This window comes from Electrona antarctica (genome assembly GCF_951216825.1).
Source record: "Electrona antarctica genome assembly, chromosome: 8".
In the NCBI taxonomy this organism is placed as follows: domain Eukaryota; kingdom Metazoa; phylum Chordata; class Actinopteri; order Myctophiformes; family Myctophidae; genus Electrona; species Electrona antarctica.
This window is the reverse complement of record NC_136789.1, coordinates 18,956,513-18,973,584: the sequence shown is the minus strand read 5'-3', so window position 1 is coordinate 18,973,584 and position 17,072 is coordinate 18,956,513. Positions and strand designations below refer to the sequence as shown.

General features: G+C 43.1%; 1 protein-coding gene across 1 annotated transcript in view; it reads left to right on the top strand.

The window, feature by feature from the left end:
- The window catches only part of LOC306928393 (relaxin receptor 2-like), a 147,420-nt gene that overhangs the window by 46,528 nt on the left and 83,820 nt on the right, over positions 1-17,072 (top strand). Inside the window, exon 3 of the mRNA XM_079508449.1 lies at positions 12,693-12,848. Coding sequence (XP_079364575.1) covers positions 12,693-12,848 — 156 coding nt within the window. The remainder of the gene's footprint in view (positions 1-12,692; positions 12,849-17,072) is intronic.

Sequence of the window (17,072 nt, the reverse complement as noted above, 5' to 3'; positions counted from 1 at the left end):
CAGGAGCTGTGCTCATGATCATGGCAGCAGTCCGTGATCATGTCCGTGACTGTTAGAGGCAGCAGTCCTCTAACAGTCGCATCCGCATTGCGATGTGAGCTCGTATATCAGCTGTTCTCTGCGTGCAATACTGTTGCGCAATTAAGTATAAATGTCTCCTAGGGTGCACCTCACTAGCCAACGGAATTGATTACATGAAACAGACACCCGTGCGACCAGTCTCAATGTTTGTAAACAAATAATTTGTCTATAGATTCTCTATATAGGATTCTCTTGGTGTTAGAAGCAGTAGAAGTTGATAAGCAGCTAGACCTTTCTCAGCATCATCATTTTTAAATCACAACCATGTTTGCATGGCATGGAGCACAGATTCATAAATGGTACAATAAACAGTATACATACAATATCCAATACATAATATACACACAGGCATAGCAAAAGGCATTGCATTCATTATTTGGACAGCGCGCGCTGCATGGGCCTTCTTGACCAGACTGGAAGTGTTAAGGCTCTTCCAAGTCAGGTTCTCTGATAATTATGTGAACCGGTCCCCAGGAATTTAAAACGGATTCACTCGCGTCCCCCTTATCAGGGCTGCACTGCATCATGTCCTCTCTATCCCCTGAGCTGAGTGCAGTGTTGCCATGTCTGCATATTATATGCGACTTTGGGCTTGATTTCAGTAAAGTTATTTTTGGGCTGGTTTCTAAAGTGTAGTTGCTTATTCGGGCTTATTTCCAAATCTTAAAATGTTGTTTAAACCACAGTTCTCAAACATTTTCATGACAAGGAGGGTACAGGCATAAGTTACGACATACTAACAGTCCAACAGTCATTAGTCCGACACCCTACCACAAACCCTAACCTAACCCTAGCCGCAGTACGACGCAACGCATGTCGGACCAACGCATGTTGGTCCGACAGAGTTTTGTACTCTGTGCGGGCAGCAACCGGGAGCCAATGGAGGGATGTGTGAGCATTTTGGCTGGTTGAAGACCAAGTGTGCTGCAGAGGATAAGCCCCTTGAGTTGCAGTAACTCATTTTCGAGGGGGTCTTCAGGCAGGAGGCACGAACAATGACAAGAAACAATCGCACAACAATCAACAATAACTCTCACACCATCCCAGACGTGTCTACACCTTTTCTACGTCTGTTACACATGTCATCCAAAATAAAGAGTAATGGTATGCTACCATGCCAATTTTAAATAAATTAAGAGTGCCTTAAAACGTGCGTTCTGTGAGTGCTGGTTTTCTCTTTTAGAGAATTTGAGACTGGTTGGAGTTGTGCGAGCTATACCTTGTTAACACCATGGAGGCCCAGGGCGGAGATCTCCGTCAAGTTCAAGGTCATGGTCAAGTACCCAAGCCGGAGATTGATAAATAGGACAGAGATTAATTATATCAAAACCGATCGCATCGCTCCACAGCCTAGGAGCGTTTGTTGCCCAATCCGATGACGTGTCAGACAGTGACACGTCATCGAAAATGTTCCCTGCCTGTTTAGCGGATGAAAACGAAAATCTTAAAACGTTCATAACTCGCAATCTAAATCATCCCGTCTAATTATGAAAAAAGATCCTGTGTTAGACGGCGCTCCGCGGTCCAGTCGCTAGTCTCGATTTATTCTTACCTCCCGTTGTTGTCGATCGACTCTAGAGTGGTGTGGCTATTGTTAGCTGCTACACAGACATGCACAACAACTTCCGGTGCGCCGGTAAAAGTGGTCCGGGTGCTATAAATGATGGGCACATGGATTAAATAGGTCCGGGCAAGCAAGTTAAAATGCTTAAATTATGTCATGACATGGGGACAGACATGGGGTTTTACTAAATGAAAAAAAAATAGAATGATGACATAACATTGTGCAGAGAGAATAAAAGACAGCATATGAATTTAATAATAATGAATGAAGAAAATGAGAACATTATTTAAAAAAAAATCACACCCGTGTGAACTGAGTGGTGTAAGGTTTTATATAGCATGATCAGCTGTGGTCTGACGTAATGTCTGACGTAATGAAATAAGGTAAGGTATTATGTAGCCTGATCAGCTCTGATCTGACGTAATGAAATCACACCCGGATGTGATTTCACAACTGGCTTTTTCTGTGCAGAGAAAATGACCATGGTTGCTACGGTCATCCAGTTCACCCGGGTGTGATTTAATTACGTCAGAAATTATTTTGAACATAGCAACCATGCTCATTTTTTTCTGCACACAAAAGCCAGTTGTAGGAGTGGTTTACACCACTCAAAAAACACTTTACTGGAGCAGACTTTACATTTGAAGTGGAAGTGCTTTAAAGGAAGATGAGGATTGATGACGATTTGGTGAGCCTGGCCAGATTCTCCTGAGCTTGGATGCTCACTGACAACCAGCCAAGGCCTGGCTATGGCTCACTCCCCCGTTAATTAGAGGTCAAGCATTGTGAACTGTTGGGGGCGCCCTGCCAGACAGCCCTCAGGCTACACTGCAGGGCTTCAGAAAAGTTGAAAGAAAAAAATGTTCTGAAAATGATAAATTGATCATGCTGAAGAATTAAGGCTGGCATTGGCCTCGTCGTGCACATGACACTTTGAAACCAAAACACTAAATTACAACACAATAATTACATGATTAATTAATAATTACTAATTAGGACATAATTACATGAAAGTGTCCAGCAGCCAGTAGTCAGTGAATGACTCAGCCATGGTACAGCTGCCAAGTACAGATAGTACCTGTATACAGTAAGTAAGAGCTTGTGGGGTGTCACTATTGTAATAAAAACGACAGCTGTGGTAGCTGTCGTTATATTCAAATAATGTGACTGGCTTTCAACACCCTATTCTGGAGGGAGATGCATACTGAGCTTGTAGATCAGCTATTTTTCAACAAAGAGATTTTCTGTATGGGGAGGAGGAGTGGGCCAAGGACAGCAAAGTCAACAACAAGTTGTTAATGTTACAATCTGAGCTATTGTTGTTCGGGTAGGAACCTTTGTGATTTGGGGACTAGATATATACTGTACAGTAGCGTGTGTGTGTGTGTGTGCGTGCGCGTGCGTGCGTGCGTGCGTGCGTGCGTGCGTGCGTGCGTGCGTGCGTGCGTGCGTGCGTGCGTGCGTGCGTGCATGCATGCGTGCGTGCGCACGTGACCGTATAGTACAGAGCACTTCTTACAACCAATTTTTGTATTGTTCTCACGAAACACGTACAAGACAATCGCATGCGGTACTGAAACCAAATTTAATGAATTTCCACCAAGGGTAATGGCATTTCAAGTAGCTGGGGGAAGAGCAGAGATGCCCGAAAGACACCTTGGTGGTAATTAATGAACCACACTTTGAGAGCATGATCCATCATAATATGTATTCTAAACCCAGACGATAAAAGGAAAAAGCAACTCAAGGGGATCAATTAGAGCTGGAGGACCAGAATAATCATGGGATGTGGTGGGGTGGGGAGGGTATTAGTGGATAGAGAGAAAGTTAAGTTAATGAATATCGATATAGAAGAAAGATTCCCACGTATTGTCTTCCGATGCTAACAAAAAGTGGTATTGGAAACGGTCCAGCGACATTCATCTCCAAGATAACCTGATGAAGGTCTCTGAGCTGAAACTTTATCTGGGCATTTGTGCGGGAGTCTTTCTTCAACAGTCCTAAAAAATCGGGTCGATTAATTATTGTAATTATTATTATTATTATTTTCGTGGTTGTATTTGGTCTCCCTGGTCTTCTATTGAAACATTTAGATCCTGTGTCTTTTCTGACGTGACCTTTGACTCGATTTGGTTTGTAGTCCAGTAAATAAATAAAGAAAATCTGATGAAAATCTGATGAATTCCTGTTCTGTTCTTTTAAAGTGTCTATTTGTACGTCTCTAAATGTTTTTGATGAATTGAACATGGTGGACCCTCTTGTAAACAAGTGTAATGCTTAATTGGATCGTCCACTCACAGTTAACAGTCTTTGTATTGAGTTTGTGCTTGAAATGTACTGTAATTCTGCAAACTGTTAATAAATATTTCAATCAATCAATCAAACTCTTAGGTTGGACTAAATTGCTTTATTTTGTTTCTCAACTGATTCTGACAGGACATTAGGTCTACTAGCCAGGATAAAAAATCTACCCTAATCTGCTTTTTTGAAATTGATTGAAATATGTATTAACAGTGTATTAACAGTACATTTCAAGCACAAACTCAATACAAAGACTGTTAACTGTGAGTGCACGACCCAATTAAGCATTACACTTGTTTACAAGAGGGTCCACCTTGTTCAATTCATCAAAACATTTAGAGACACTTCTATATAGTCAAAGAACAGAACAGGAATTCATCATAAGGGAGGTAAAAAGGGAAAGAAACATATACAGTGAGGGGAAAAAGGGGTGGGCGGTGGGGGGGATTCAGATTTTACGGGGGCCAGTTTCGAATTGCAGCCGTCCGTAGGTGCCCTTTGAGAGCGGTTTTGAAGGAGTCAAGGGATTTGCATGTCTTAATGACTGTTGGTAGGGCGTTCCACATTTTGGTGGCATAGGAGCGAAAATAATTTAGTCCCTTGTTTGTGCCGAATCTGGGTTGTACATGGTTCGTTGCACTTCCTCTGGTGTTGTGGGTGTGGACTTCGTTAACATTAAGGAAGTATCTAGACAGGTACATGGGTATCTTGGTGGTGTATCGAATCTTGTGGACCAGACCCATTGCAAGATGCTGTACTCTGTCGTCAACCCTAAGCCATTCCAGCCTGTCAAAGTGGGCAGGGGTGAGGTGGGTTCGGGGGGTGAGGCCAAGTAGGAGCCTGACCAGTTTGTTTTGGGAAGTCTGGATCCTAGTTTTAAGGGCCTTTGAGGTGCTGTGGTACCAGGAGGTGCTGCAGTGAGCAGCTTAGGGTAGATTGTCCTGTCAGAATCAGTTGAGAAACAAAATAAAGCAATTTATTCCAACCTCTGCCATTTAATTATTGGACTACACACATTTTGAAAGGTATAGGTCTATTGAGGAGAGACACTCGACTTACTAATAAAAGCAGGTACGTCGGAGACAAAGCAGCAGACTATAAAGTTATAGGTCAAAATGCAATCTCTCCCTGCCCTGAGCAAGCAGGCAGGTTCTGTTATATCCGTGGTCAAAATGTCAGCACTTTGCACAGGAGACACAGGTTCAAATCCGGTTAGAACAGGAAAGTTTAAGTCTCTGGCAAAAAAATAATAATTTCTCCTCTCCTTTGAACTGAAGTGTTATATAAAAGGATGGGAGTGATTCATCATCACTGCAGAATGCCCAAAATGAACCCTGTGATCATGTTTAGAGTAATGTCTGAGCTAATGGACGCTGAGTTCACATAAAAAGAGGGTGAGCTCCAATGAAAGAATATCGTTGCAGCAGGTCGGGAAGAAACCTCTTCTCTCCATATTAAAACTTTTTGTGTTTTACTTAATATCATACTGCCGTGTCACACTAAACTATCTAAAGTAGCAGAACCACGCTCGCTTGTAGATCTGCTAATTTTGCTATTTATTTTTATCTGAATCGTGAAAAGTAACACTTTTGGACATGCGGTTTTCACCCGACAGAGAAGATACAGTATCTGTGGGGGTTGGTAATGCATCACCAACAACCATTACGTTAATTGAAAATGTTATGTTGAAAATGTTCAACATAACATTATTTATGTCAATGAGAAGTAGGTTAAAACTAAATAGATTTAATTTGACATGTTTGGCAAAAGAACTAAAGGCGCCATATGTTTGGGTCCGAGACCATCACAATTTTTGAGGGGCGCTAGCCCCCCGTTTGTCTTTAGTTCAATGTTTGTTTTGTAAACGCCATTGACAATGAAGGGAAAATGTACGTCTTAATGTAACTCATTACGTCATATTGTCTCTTTATTGTTAATGGCGTTTAATGTTTGTGTTGGCACCGTTTGTTTTACATCACCTAATCAACATGAGTCAGACTTTAATATAGTGGTGCCACTCACTTCACACGGGTGTGATTTTTATTGATTATCGGACCGATATTTTGTCAAAAAGTTGATCATTTTCTAATCTTACTTAACTAACGTTGATTTAATTTAAAGTTTCTGTTTCAGAACATTAAACGTATAAGCAAACAAGTAAACGTGACGAAAATGAAGTTAACTTATGACCAATATATCAGTCTGGCTTTGCTAGTGACAACACACACAAGTAGCTGTGTAGTTATTTGAGTCTTCCTGGCTCTTATTACACGCTACTGAAACTGTGTTCTTTATATCTCGGGGAGGATCAGGCTGTTGCAAATCTACTTGACACAATTGGCACATGTATTGAGGCGCTGTGTGTGTGTGTGTGTGTGTGTGTGTGTGTGTGTGTGTGTGTGTGTGTGTGTGTGTGTGTGTGTGTGTGTGTGTGTGTGTGTGTGTGTGTGTGTGTGTGTGTGTGTGTGTGTGTGTGTGTGTGTGTTACCCATTAATGTTAAGACCCTGGCCCGCTACTTGGGCATGATGTTTGACTCTGACTTGTCTTTTAATGTGCAAGTAACGAAAGTTGTACAATCATGTTTCTTTCAACATTTTTATCATTTGCAGACCTTGAAAAAGTCATTCATGTTTTTATTTCATCTCGCTTAGACTACTGCAATTCACTATACTCAGGGCTCAGCAAAAAAGTTATCTCACGTCTTGTACAAAACTCCGCAGCTAGACTACTAAGGGACCAGTCGAAATTTAGGAAAAAAGGGCCCTGGAGGAAAATAGGGGAGGGTGATGCCTTTCTTATTTTAGTCAGAGGGAGGGTGAGCTAATTATATTTCAAGTCCAAGGGAGGGTAATCCAATTTTGATAATAAAATAGTCTGTATTTTTGAGTGGTGTAAACCACTCCTACAACTGGCTTTGTTAGTTTACGTGTCTGTCCGTACCAAAAAAATCACACCCGTGTGAACTGAGTGGTGTAAGGTCTTATATAGCCTGATCAGCTGTGGTCTGACGTAATGTCCGACGTAATGAAATCACACCCGGGTGAACTGGGTGACCGTAGCAACCATGCTCATTTTTTCTGCACAGACAGACAGACAGACTAACAAAGCCAGTTGTAGGAGTGGTTTACACCACTCAAAAAATGAGCATGGTTGCTATGGTCACCCAGTTCACACGGGTGTGATTTCATTACGTCAGACATTACGTCAGACCACAGCTGATCAGTCTATATAAGACCTTACACCACTCAGTTCACACGGGTGTGATTTTTATATACATGTTTTACTACAGCTTTTTTGAGTGGTGTAAACCACTGGCTTTGTTAGTGCAGAAAAAATGAGCATGGTTGCTATGTTCACCCTGTTCACCCGGGTGTGATTTCATTACGTCCTACAACTGGCTTTGTTAGTGCAGAAAAAATGAGCATGGTTGCTATGTTCACCCTGTTCACCCGGGTGTGATTTCATTACGTCAGACATGATTTCATTACGTCAGACAGGCTATATAAGACCTTACACCACTCAGTTCACACGGGTGTGATTTTTTTAATTCAGTCGAACTTTCTCTAATGATGCCCCTCCGTTGCTTTCACTTGGTACTTCCCAACACTGGAGGGCTGGCCATGCGAGGCTACAGTTTCTCATTGTTCCTCCTATGTGTCAATCATTGTGATTGGCCTATCCACACACTGAGTGAGCGTGTGCAGGGCACGCGCACACACACACACACATTACCTTTAATTCACCTGACACTGAAACATATCCTAATTACGTCACCATCGACAGCCAGTTATAACCCGACATTGAAACATATCTTAATTACGTCACCATCAACATCAGTATATATACCTCCGAGCATACACATGCACGTACGAGCACGACCACAGTACTTGCGCGCTCTGCTTGCGCAAGTAACAAACACTAATCACTTTGGGGCGGGCACTTTGGCTCAGGAGGTAGAGCAGGTCGTCCAATGATCCCTGGGTCGGCGGTTCGAATCCCGGCTCCTCCTGTCCACATGTCGAAGTGTCCTTGGGCAAGACACTGAACCCTACATTGCCTCCAATGAGTCGGTCAGTGTAAGCTTGCCACCATTGGTGTGTGAATGTGGGAAGTGAGGACGCTGGCGTCGACTACATGTTCGCCGCTTCACCTCCCAATGTATGAATGAATGAACCATTGTAAAGCGCTTTGAGAACTTGGAAAAGCGCTATAAAATGCAATTCATTATTATGAAATTCCCATTGACAATGAATTGAGGATTTTACATCTGAGCAAATTGGCATAGTGTCTATACGTCATGATGATGATGCTTGTACGATGATAAGCTTCTGGAACCTCTGCGATCCTACCTGGCAAATAGGACTTTTGCTGTCACGTCCGGCGATGCCTCCTCCTCCAGAGCCCCGCTCACCTGTGGTGTCCCCCAGGGCTCGATACTTGGTCCCCTACTGTTTTCAGTTTGCATGCTCTCATTACTGTAGGTGTCATTATTCATAACCTCACTTTCCATTTATGTCCCAATAAAGTCCCCTACCCCTGACAGTCTAGTCGGCCTAAAGGCATGCCTCCTGGACATCAATAGTTGGATGTCCCAAAAATGTCTCCAGCTCAATGCAAATAAAACCAAAATTGTTCTCTTTGGCCCTCCAAACGACACTGATATTTTAATGCCTATCAGGCATGGCCATGAACGTTTAGTGCTGCCGGAATTGTCCAAAAATTACATTCGGATATTCGTTTTAAAAACCCACGTGGATTCGAGCAATTCGACCCATTCGGATTTCGATTCCGATTCGGGGCCATTCGGATTTTTTAATAATTATATTTACACCAATACAACCTGAGACATAACATTTAAGATCGCATTGCTGGCGCAACTCTCTCTCTCCACGCATTGGCGCTGCTGAAAACCGAGTTGGAACACAACGCATGCATTCTCCCTTCTCCCATAAAACTTCACGGCACGGAGGCAGTATTAATTCACAGAACAGAACACGGCATTGCTGCTGCTGCCGGACCGGCGCCGCAGTTCATCCTTACGCATTTTATTTATCTTTTTATAATTTCCTGAAGGATAAAGTCGCTTCATGATTGAAGATTGATGAGTGATAGATCTGTGTGTTGTTGTCTAAAAATATACTCTCCCGTCCGTCCGAAACAACACCGAAGCAAAATAAGTTTCGGTGTAGGCCAGGCCTGTCTCTGATTCTGATCACTAGGTACGCTGTTGACGAAAGATTTCACCCTTCTGAGCAGCGTACACTCACTGCGCAAATAACGTAAAAGGCCCCGCCCGCCCTGTGCTCACCGTTATTTGTGCACCGTCCGTACGCAAATAACGTAGTGCGCTCTTTGCCGACTTTGCGCAGGGCGGGCGGGGGCCTTTTGTGAATCGGAACTACGCAGCCCGCGTAGTCTGCGTTTAGGAAGAGTGCGAGGCAGCTGATTTATTCTTCAATGTGTGTCGGCGTGTCGCGTGGCAAATATAACTAATCTACAAGCTCACAACGCTTACCCACGGAACCGTCTCGCGAAAACTTGCACAGCATTTTTATTTATTTTAATTAGAATCTTAATTTTATATATTCAGTTATTCATTTATTTTTTTGATTCGAAAATTCGTTCGAATATGGAATATTCGTTGGCAGCTCTATGAACGTTAGCTTCAACTGGAGAACACAGGTGTCGAGGTTTACCAGACAAGACAGTTGAATCAACTATAGCCACATTGGAATAACAAACATTGACAGACTACAGTTAAAGGTAGGGTATTTATTTGGTTAAAATAAGTGTTAAAAAGCTCTATACTGTGAGTGAACAAAAATGCATTTTCAGGTGGGAATACAAATGTCATCCAATCAGGATAGAGAACTCAGGATACTGATTAAACAAGTGGAATTGTAAGTGATGACACAAAGAAATGAGCAGACAAAAATGGAACTGGAACACACGCTGATAAATGGCTGCTTTCACCTGATTGGCTGTCACCTACTGTACCTGAAAATGTATGTTTATTAAAGAGCTGGAGAGACAGGGAGACCCCTGTTATTGAACAAACACAGAATATAGTGATTTATCATTTTAACAAAATAAAAAACATCACCCACACCACAAAAAAGGGGGGGAAACCAAATCAAAACTAATGAAAAATTCCTTAGCCTGCATGAGGTCAGGTTTCACTGGTAATATACTAGACTAGTAATGAAAGACGGTTTACTCAAGCATGAAATGGGCTGCAGACTCACTCCCCCCATTTATTACCACAGAAGAAGAAAAAAACTCACCTCTTCAGACTCCACCTCACCCCTTAGCACTGCTCTCATTGTTTCACTTACTCTTGCCTATGATACTGTACAGTAGATGCTTAATCATAAAAAGCCCAATTTTGTTTGACATAATTCAAATCCTGACAAATACAATGTTTACTAAACACTAGTTATCTGATTTCAAAGTCACAGTGACACAGGTGACACTGACAGGTGCAGTGAGGATGGCTTGTCGACTATGAATAGAGGGTGTGATTAAGTTTGTTGTTGTTGAAAGGGACACGGGCTATTTCTGATGAGGGCTGGAATGACAGAGCAACGGTAGGAGTTCTAATGCAAATGCATAGGGATGGAAGAGTCACTATTGATTCCTTTCCTTTTGGACCATTGGCTTGCTGTTTATTGTCTTTAGAGGCACAGGAGACCTGACGGACAGCATTCCACCCTCAGTCAGCAAAGAGAACAGTGTATTTTATAGTTCTATAACAAGGACAACACTGCTTCCAGGTATTTTGCAGTTTTGTTGTGTTTACCTGGGCTCTGCTATCGAAGAGTAGCCCATTTATTTAGAGAGTGAAAGAGTATAGTGAGAACGGTATGTGCTTGTGTGTGTGTGTGTGTGTCCGTAAAATGACACTACATACCAGGGCTGTTTATTTTGCATGAATACATCACGCTGCAATCTGAGCTGTCTGGATTGTGACCTAGTGACTGTGTGGCAGGCGGCGCCCTCTGACACGATTTCCACCCTAACCTGTGCTGTGGGTGAACAGTGAACACACACAGCGTCCCACGTCCCACCCCCTAATCTGTATTTATAATTCAGTGTATTCATCTGGAAATGCATTAACGCGTTGCTTCTGAGTATGCAAAACCTTCTTTTATCACTCACACAGGCACGCATGCGGACACACACACACACACACACACACACACACACACACCCACACACACACACACACACACACACACACACACACACACACACACACACACACACACACACATGCATCAGGGAGAGGATGGTTTTTCAAAATATAAATTTGAATTATTGTCAGACACAACACAATATTTTGTGAGATTAAACGTTTGCGCGTACAAGAGCATACAAAAAGATGTGTTTTCATGACGTTGGTGAAACATTAAACATCATAACATCAGTATGGAAACATTTACGCGCTCGCGCGCACACACACACACACACACACACACACACACACACATCCTGTGTAATTAACGGTGTATTATATTATTATAAGTATTATATTTCCTTTCTGCAGCATCCAAGTTTCCCCTGTGCGTCACATGCTTAATGTGACACACATTAAACGTGACCTTGAACTTGATCTCTGTTCCTTGATTAACACGGCCTAGTCATCAGACTTAACAATAGAAACCAGAGAGCCAACATACCTGGCACAGCCATTCGCACATGCACGCATGCACGCACGCGCAGTAAGCCGGAAAACTGACTTATATTCACCCACATGTAAGTGTAGGCTGTACTGATTGAGAATATTCCTTTACAGTTTAGACACTCAGACACCTATCTTATACGGTATATAATAACCCTATATACCTGTATATTTATTATTTTTTTATTTTTTACATTTTTACATTTTTGAATACATATATTTGCGTTTAGTCTAGTAGCCAGCCCATAGAGCCCCATTGTGAACCCGGACATGTTGAGTACACCAAGGTTTTATGTTAGAAATGTTTAGTATGGGTCCCCAGCAAGTAGAAACTGCCGGATGTTAACTTGCATATGTTGAGCAATTTTCATAATTGGCATAATATGTGACCATACCATTAACAACATATTGAAGGCAAAATATTCCAAAAAAAAAAACACTCATTGGGCTAAAAAACGGCCAATGCCGTCATCACAAATTGATGATGTCAGCACATTTGGGCAAGTGGGCATGGCCGTTTTAAGCCCAATGAGTGTTTTCTTTGCAAAACTAATGCTTGGAATGGATTCAGCATCATGAAAACCCCCTAGTTTGACACATCACATGCTAGATAAAGCATGATGAAATTTTGAATATTTTGCCTTCTATAGGTTGTTAATGGTATGGTCACATATTATGCCAATTATGAAAATTGCTCAACATATGCAAGTTAGCATCCGGCAGTTTCTACTTGCTGGGGACCCATACTAAACATTTCTAACATAAAACTAGTTGACTACTAAAATCACAGAATTACGCCAGTGAACATTACCAGACATGGCCCTGTAATAAGAATCCCTTTGTGGTGTACGATACTAAGTTTCATTGAAACCATGATGAAAAGACCTAAAGACCTAAAATAAGTCATTTAGACTCTTCGGTTGCCCTATATTTAATGTTCTCACTCTCTCCCTCTGTCCCTTTGTCTCGCTCTCCCTCCCTCCTCTCATCACCATCCCTATAACCTCCCCTCTTGTCCCTGAATATCCTTTCTCCCCCCCCCCCCCCCCCCCCCAACCCTGCAGCGGTGTCCATGGTGTCCAGCCAGGCGGATGGAGAGGACTCCTCCTGCCCTCTGGGTATGTTTCCATGTGGGAACCTCAGTGCTCTGTGTCTGCCTCAGATGATGCACTGCAACGGACACAAGGACTGTCCCAACGGAGCCGACGAGCGCCGCTGTGGTGGGTGTTTGTTTATATTAACTGTCACGCACACAGCGTGACAGGGGGAGGGGAGGTGCCGCAGGCATTGAAGAAAACGACAACATTAAAGCACAGTCTCAACATCTGTTAGTAGGGTCACAGACTAAGATTCTGTGACCATCCTCTGGGAAGGATGGTTTGATGATTGATTTGACCTCTATGGACCCTTTATAAAAGATTTAGCCCCCAGGTCCCTCGCAAAAATCCCGGCATTTTTTGCTAGAGGGCCAAATTCAAAATGGCGTCCGGCGCCATAGCCAAAAATTAACTTTTGATCTAGATGACCTAGAATCATGTATGAAGACACTTTTCCATACAAGTCAACCATGAGGATTCCAAATCTGACACCATTGTAATCATAAGACCTCGTTTGAGCCCCGTAATTCAAGATGGCTGCCATCCAGTAGAGTGAAGACATTACTTTTGTATAGGAAAGCAATCTATTTGGGGGTTGTAATTTTTACAGACACAAAACACATGTGTCAGATAGCATTCTGTGTCACTGGTTTCTGAATCATCAGATTCAAATGACTCCACCCTCCTCCTCTGTGCATCATCCTCCTCCTCATCCTCCTCCTCCTCACTCTCAACTTCCTCGTCTTCTTCAACTGGTGCAGGTAGGTGTGTTGGGAGAGCAGGCCGCATGTGGCAGACAGGAGAACAGCGACCACCCACCACTCCCAATCTGTCCGAGTGGTGAGGGGTGGTCCTTCAGTGTGGGGTGGAGCACTAGATACGCCAAGTGGTTGGTGTGGAGGCAGTGTTGGCGTAGGCTATCTCCATCTGGAGGGAGACAGATTCATTATTTTTTCTTCATTCTCTTCTACTTGGCACCACAGGCTTCTTGTCTCCATAGATTACCTGTCCCGTGTATGCAAAGAACTATTGTTCTACCTCCTTCTCAAGGTCAAGGCTATCTCCACACCATGAGAGCTGCTGCTGTGCCATAGAGCTTTTTACAACCTTGTCATACACTGATGATTTTCCTTTGCCATAGAAGCCTGAGTTGGCATCACAGCCTGCATAAACAGTGAAGAGGATGGTGTCAGCTTCAGACTGCTCAATGCTGTAGTCTACCATTGGTTGTTGTGTTGACAAGTTGATGCAATGTGGGCCAACAGCATAGAGTTGACAATCGCTGCATTCACATTCTGTGCCAGGTCTGTGAGGTAGCTGCATATTCATTTTTGCAACCACTCATTGTGACTCATTTGAATGCCTTAGCAGAGGGGAAGGTGTCATTCAATTTCATGTACGTGTTGGTAACATGTGCCTTACCCTGTACACGCAGGTCTCGCTCATCATCTTTAGTTGAGTATGCTGCATCGTTTTGACCCGACGATTAAGGGCGCCATTTCAATATTATATGATATCATTTCAAATTCGAGGCCAGCGCCCTTAGATAAGATAAAGGCTGACTGGGAACATGATCTGGGCCTCACACTGTCTGATGAAGTTTGGGATTCTATTTTTTCTTCTATACATAAGTCTTCTCTTTGTGCACGACATTGCTTAGTGCAGTTTAAAATAGTCCATAGAGCTCATATGTCTAAGGCTAGACTGGCTAGTATTTATCCTGACGTAACTCCTACCTGTGACAAGTGCAAGAGCGGTGATGCAACTTTGATCCATCAGTATTGGATGTGTCCTAAATTACAACCATTTTGGGGGAATGTGTTCAATACTTTATCCAACATTCTACATCAAAATCTAGACCCAGATCCCTTAGTGGCTCTCCTTGGCACTGCTGGAAGGGATGACCTTCCTCTAACACGCATAGAGTGTCGTATGGTCGACTTTGCCTTGTTGCTCGCTAGGCGTGCCATTCTGTTCAAATGGAAGGATGCTGCCCCGCCCGTGCTCCGTCAGTGGCTTCGTGATATAATGTCCTGTCTCGAGTTGGAGATGTTGAGGTTTTCAATTGCCGGCTCTGAGAAAAAGTTTTACAAGACCTGGGGCCCGTTTATGACATTCTACCACAACACACAAACTGCATAGTGTGCCGTGCCTATGCCTCGGCCAACGCCAAACCACAACAGAAACAAAATCTGCTCTATGAAAAATCTGCTTTTTTATTTTATTATATTTTTATTTTTTGTAATTATGTATGCATGTATTTTGTGTATGTGTGTATGTATATATATATATATATTTTATTTCCTCCAGACTGTTCCGACTATCCATGGGATTGTGGGTGGGGGGAGGGTGGGATAGGGGATTGAGTTTTATTTTTATATTTTATGTGTCTGTCTAATACTTGCCCCTGGGCTATTGTCGAAAAACCTGAATAAAAAGATTTTGAAAAGAGTATGCTGCATCGTATGGGTCATTCACACAGATGATATTGTGAGCATCACAATGGCGGGCAAGGATGATGGATTACACCTTGTGGACATAGTCCAACCACTTGTATGGGTTGCCTTCTTGATCTCGAGTGATAGTGAAATGAAGCATCATCCCAGAAGTCAGGCAGCCACCTCCAATACTTATTGTTGTTGTATGCTAGCATCCACGGCTGCATAGCACGCAGAGAGCTGACATACTCTTCCCAGTTGTAGATATGGACTGCATGCACATTCTGCATTAGCTGTCATGGACAGGAAGTCCCTCCAGTAGTCTGCCATCTCACTGACCTCTGATTGTGAGAAAAGGTTGCTGATGAGATTCTTGAGATCTGCATCATCCCCCAGTGCTGCATGAGCAGCAGCAAGGGTTTCCTGGGAGAGACTTGTATTCCTCAGAATATCAAGATTCTCTCATCTCCTCTGGATATCAGCCTGTCCTTGGCCAGCTGACTCATAAGTGCCTCCTTCAAAACCGCTCTCAAAGGGCACCTACGGACGGCTGCAATTCGAAACTGGCCTCCGTAAAATCTGAATTCCCCCGCCCACCGCCCACCCCCTTTTCCCCCTTACTGTATATGTTTCTTTTCCCTTTTTACCTCCCTTATGATGAATTCCTTTTCTGTTCTTTGACTATATATAGAAGTGTCTATTTGTACGTCTCTAAATGTTTTGATGAATTGAACAAGGTGGACCCTCTTGTAAACAAGTGTAATGCTTAATTGGGTTGTCCACTCACAGTTAAGTGTTTGTATTGAGTTTGTGCTTGAAATGTACTGTAATTCTGCAAACTGTTAATAAATATTTCAATCAATCAATCAATACATCAGCCTCAAGCAACGCAGCCCCTCTTATAATGCTTGCCTTTCAGCGCACAATCAACAGATCCCTCAGCAATGACTCCTCCCGCGACAAGTATATCTCCTAGCTCACTCCCCTTGTCAGAAGCAGTGAGTGCATTCTACGGCAATGAGACGCGGCGCTGCCGGGGGGAGGGGCGGCATCTGCCGGGGGATTATGTCACTCTACTGCCGCTCCACGCCGCACTGCCAGGAAAAGGGGCGGCATCGGCATGTCAGTGGTTCTTCGATTTTTCAAAAATAGCAGACCTACAAGCTCGTAGCGCACCACTCGGTGGCGCGCTATGAGCTTGTAGATCTGCTATTTTTCAATAGCTAAAGCATGGGTTTTCAACATGTGGTCCGTGGACCACTGGTGGTCCGTGAAGGTGTTGCATGTGGTCCATGACCATGCATTTAGTAATGTAGGAAAGTGAAGATTTATTGCATTGACCACAAGTTGAGAAACAATGCAGTAAATTATCTGGTGACAAATGATGACGCATCGATGTTGTCAGTTACTGGGAAGTCGGATGTCAAGAACTTCCACAGAAAAGTGAGTTAGAATCTCAAGGGAAACCGTACCGGTTTGCCTGGTTGAGTCACCATTATAAGGAAATGTGCCCATAATCAATCGCAAGTGTCTGCTTACTCATAGAGTAAGTTACAATGAACAGCAACATGAGTTTAATATGGAAGGTTAATTTCTTTCCCCCACACCACGACCATATCCCCCCTCCCAACACAACAATGGTCCCCAGGTTAATTCTCAGTCAGGGTGGTGGTCCCCAGGTTGATTCTCAGTCAGGGTGGTGGTCCCCAGGTTGATTCTCAGTCAGGGTAGTGGTCCCCAGGTTGATTCTCAGTCAGGGTGGTGGTCCCTGTTTAATAATCAGTTGAAAACCCTTGAGCTAAAGCATAACATAATGCTAACACCAAAAGGGGTTCCCGCCCAGAATGGGTTAATTAGCATCTTACAAAGTGGTCCTATTCTAACTGACAACTCGTCTCTAACAATTACA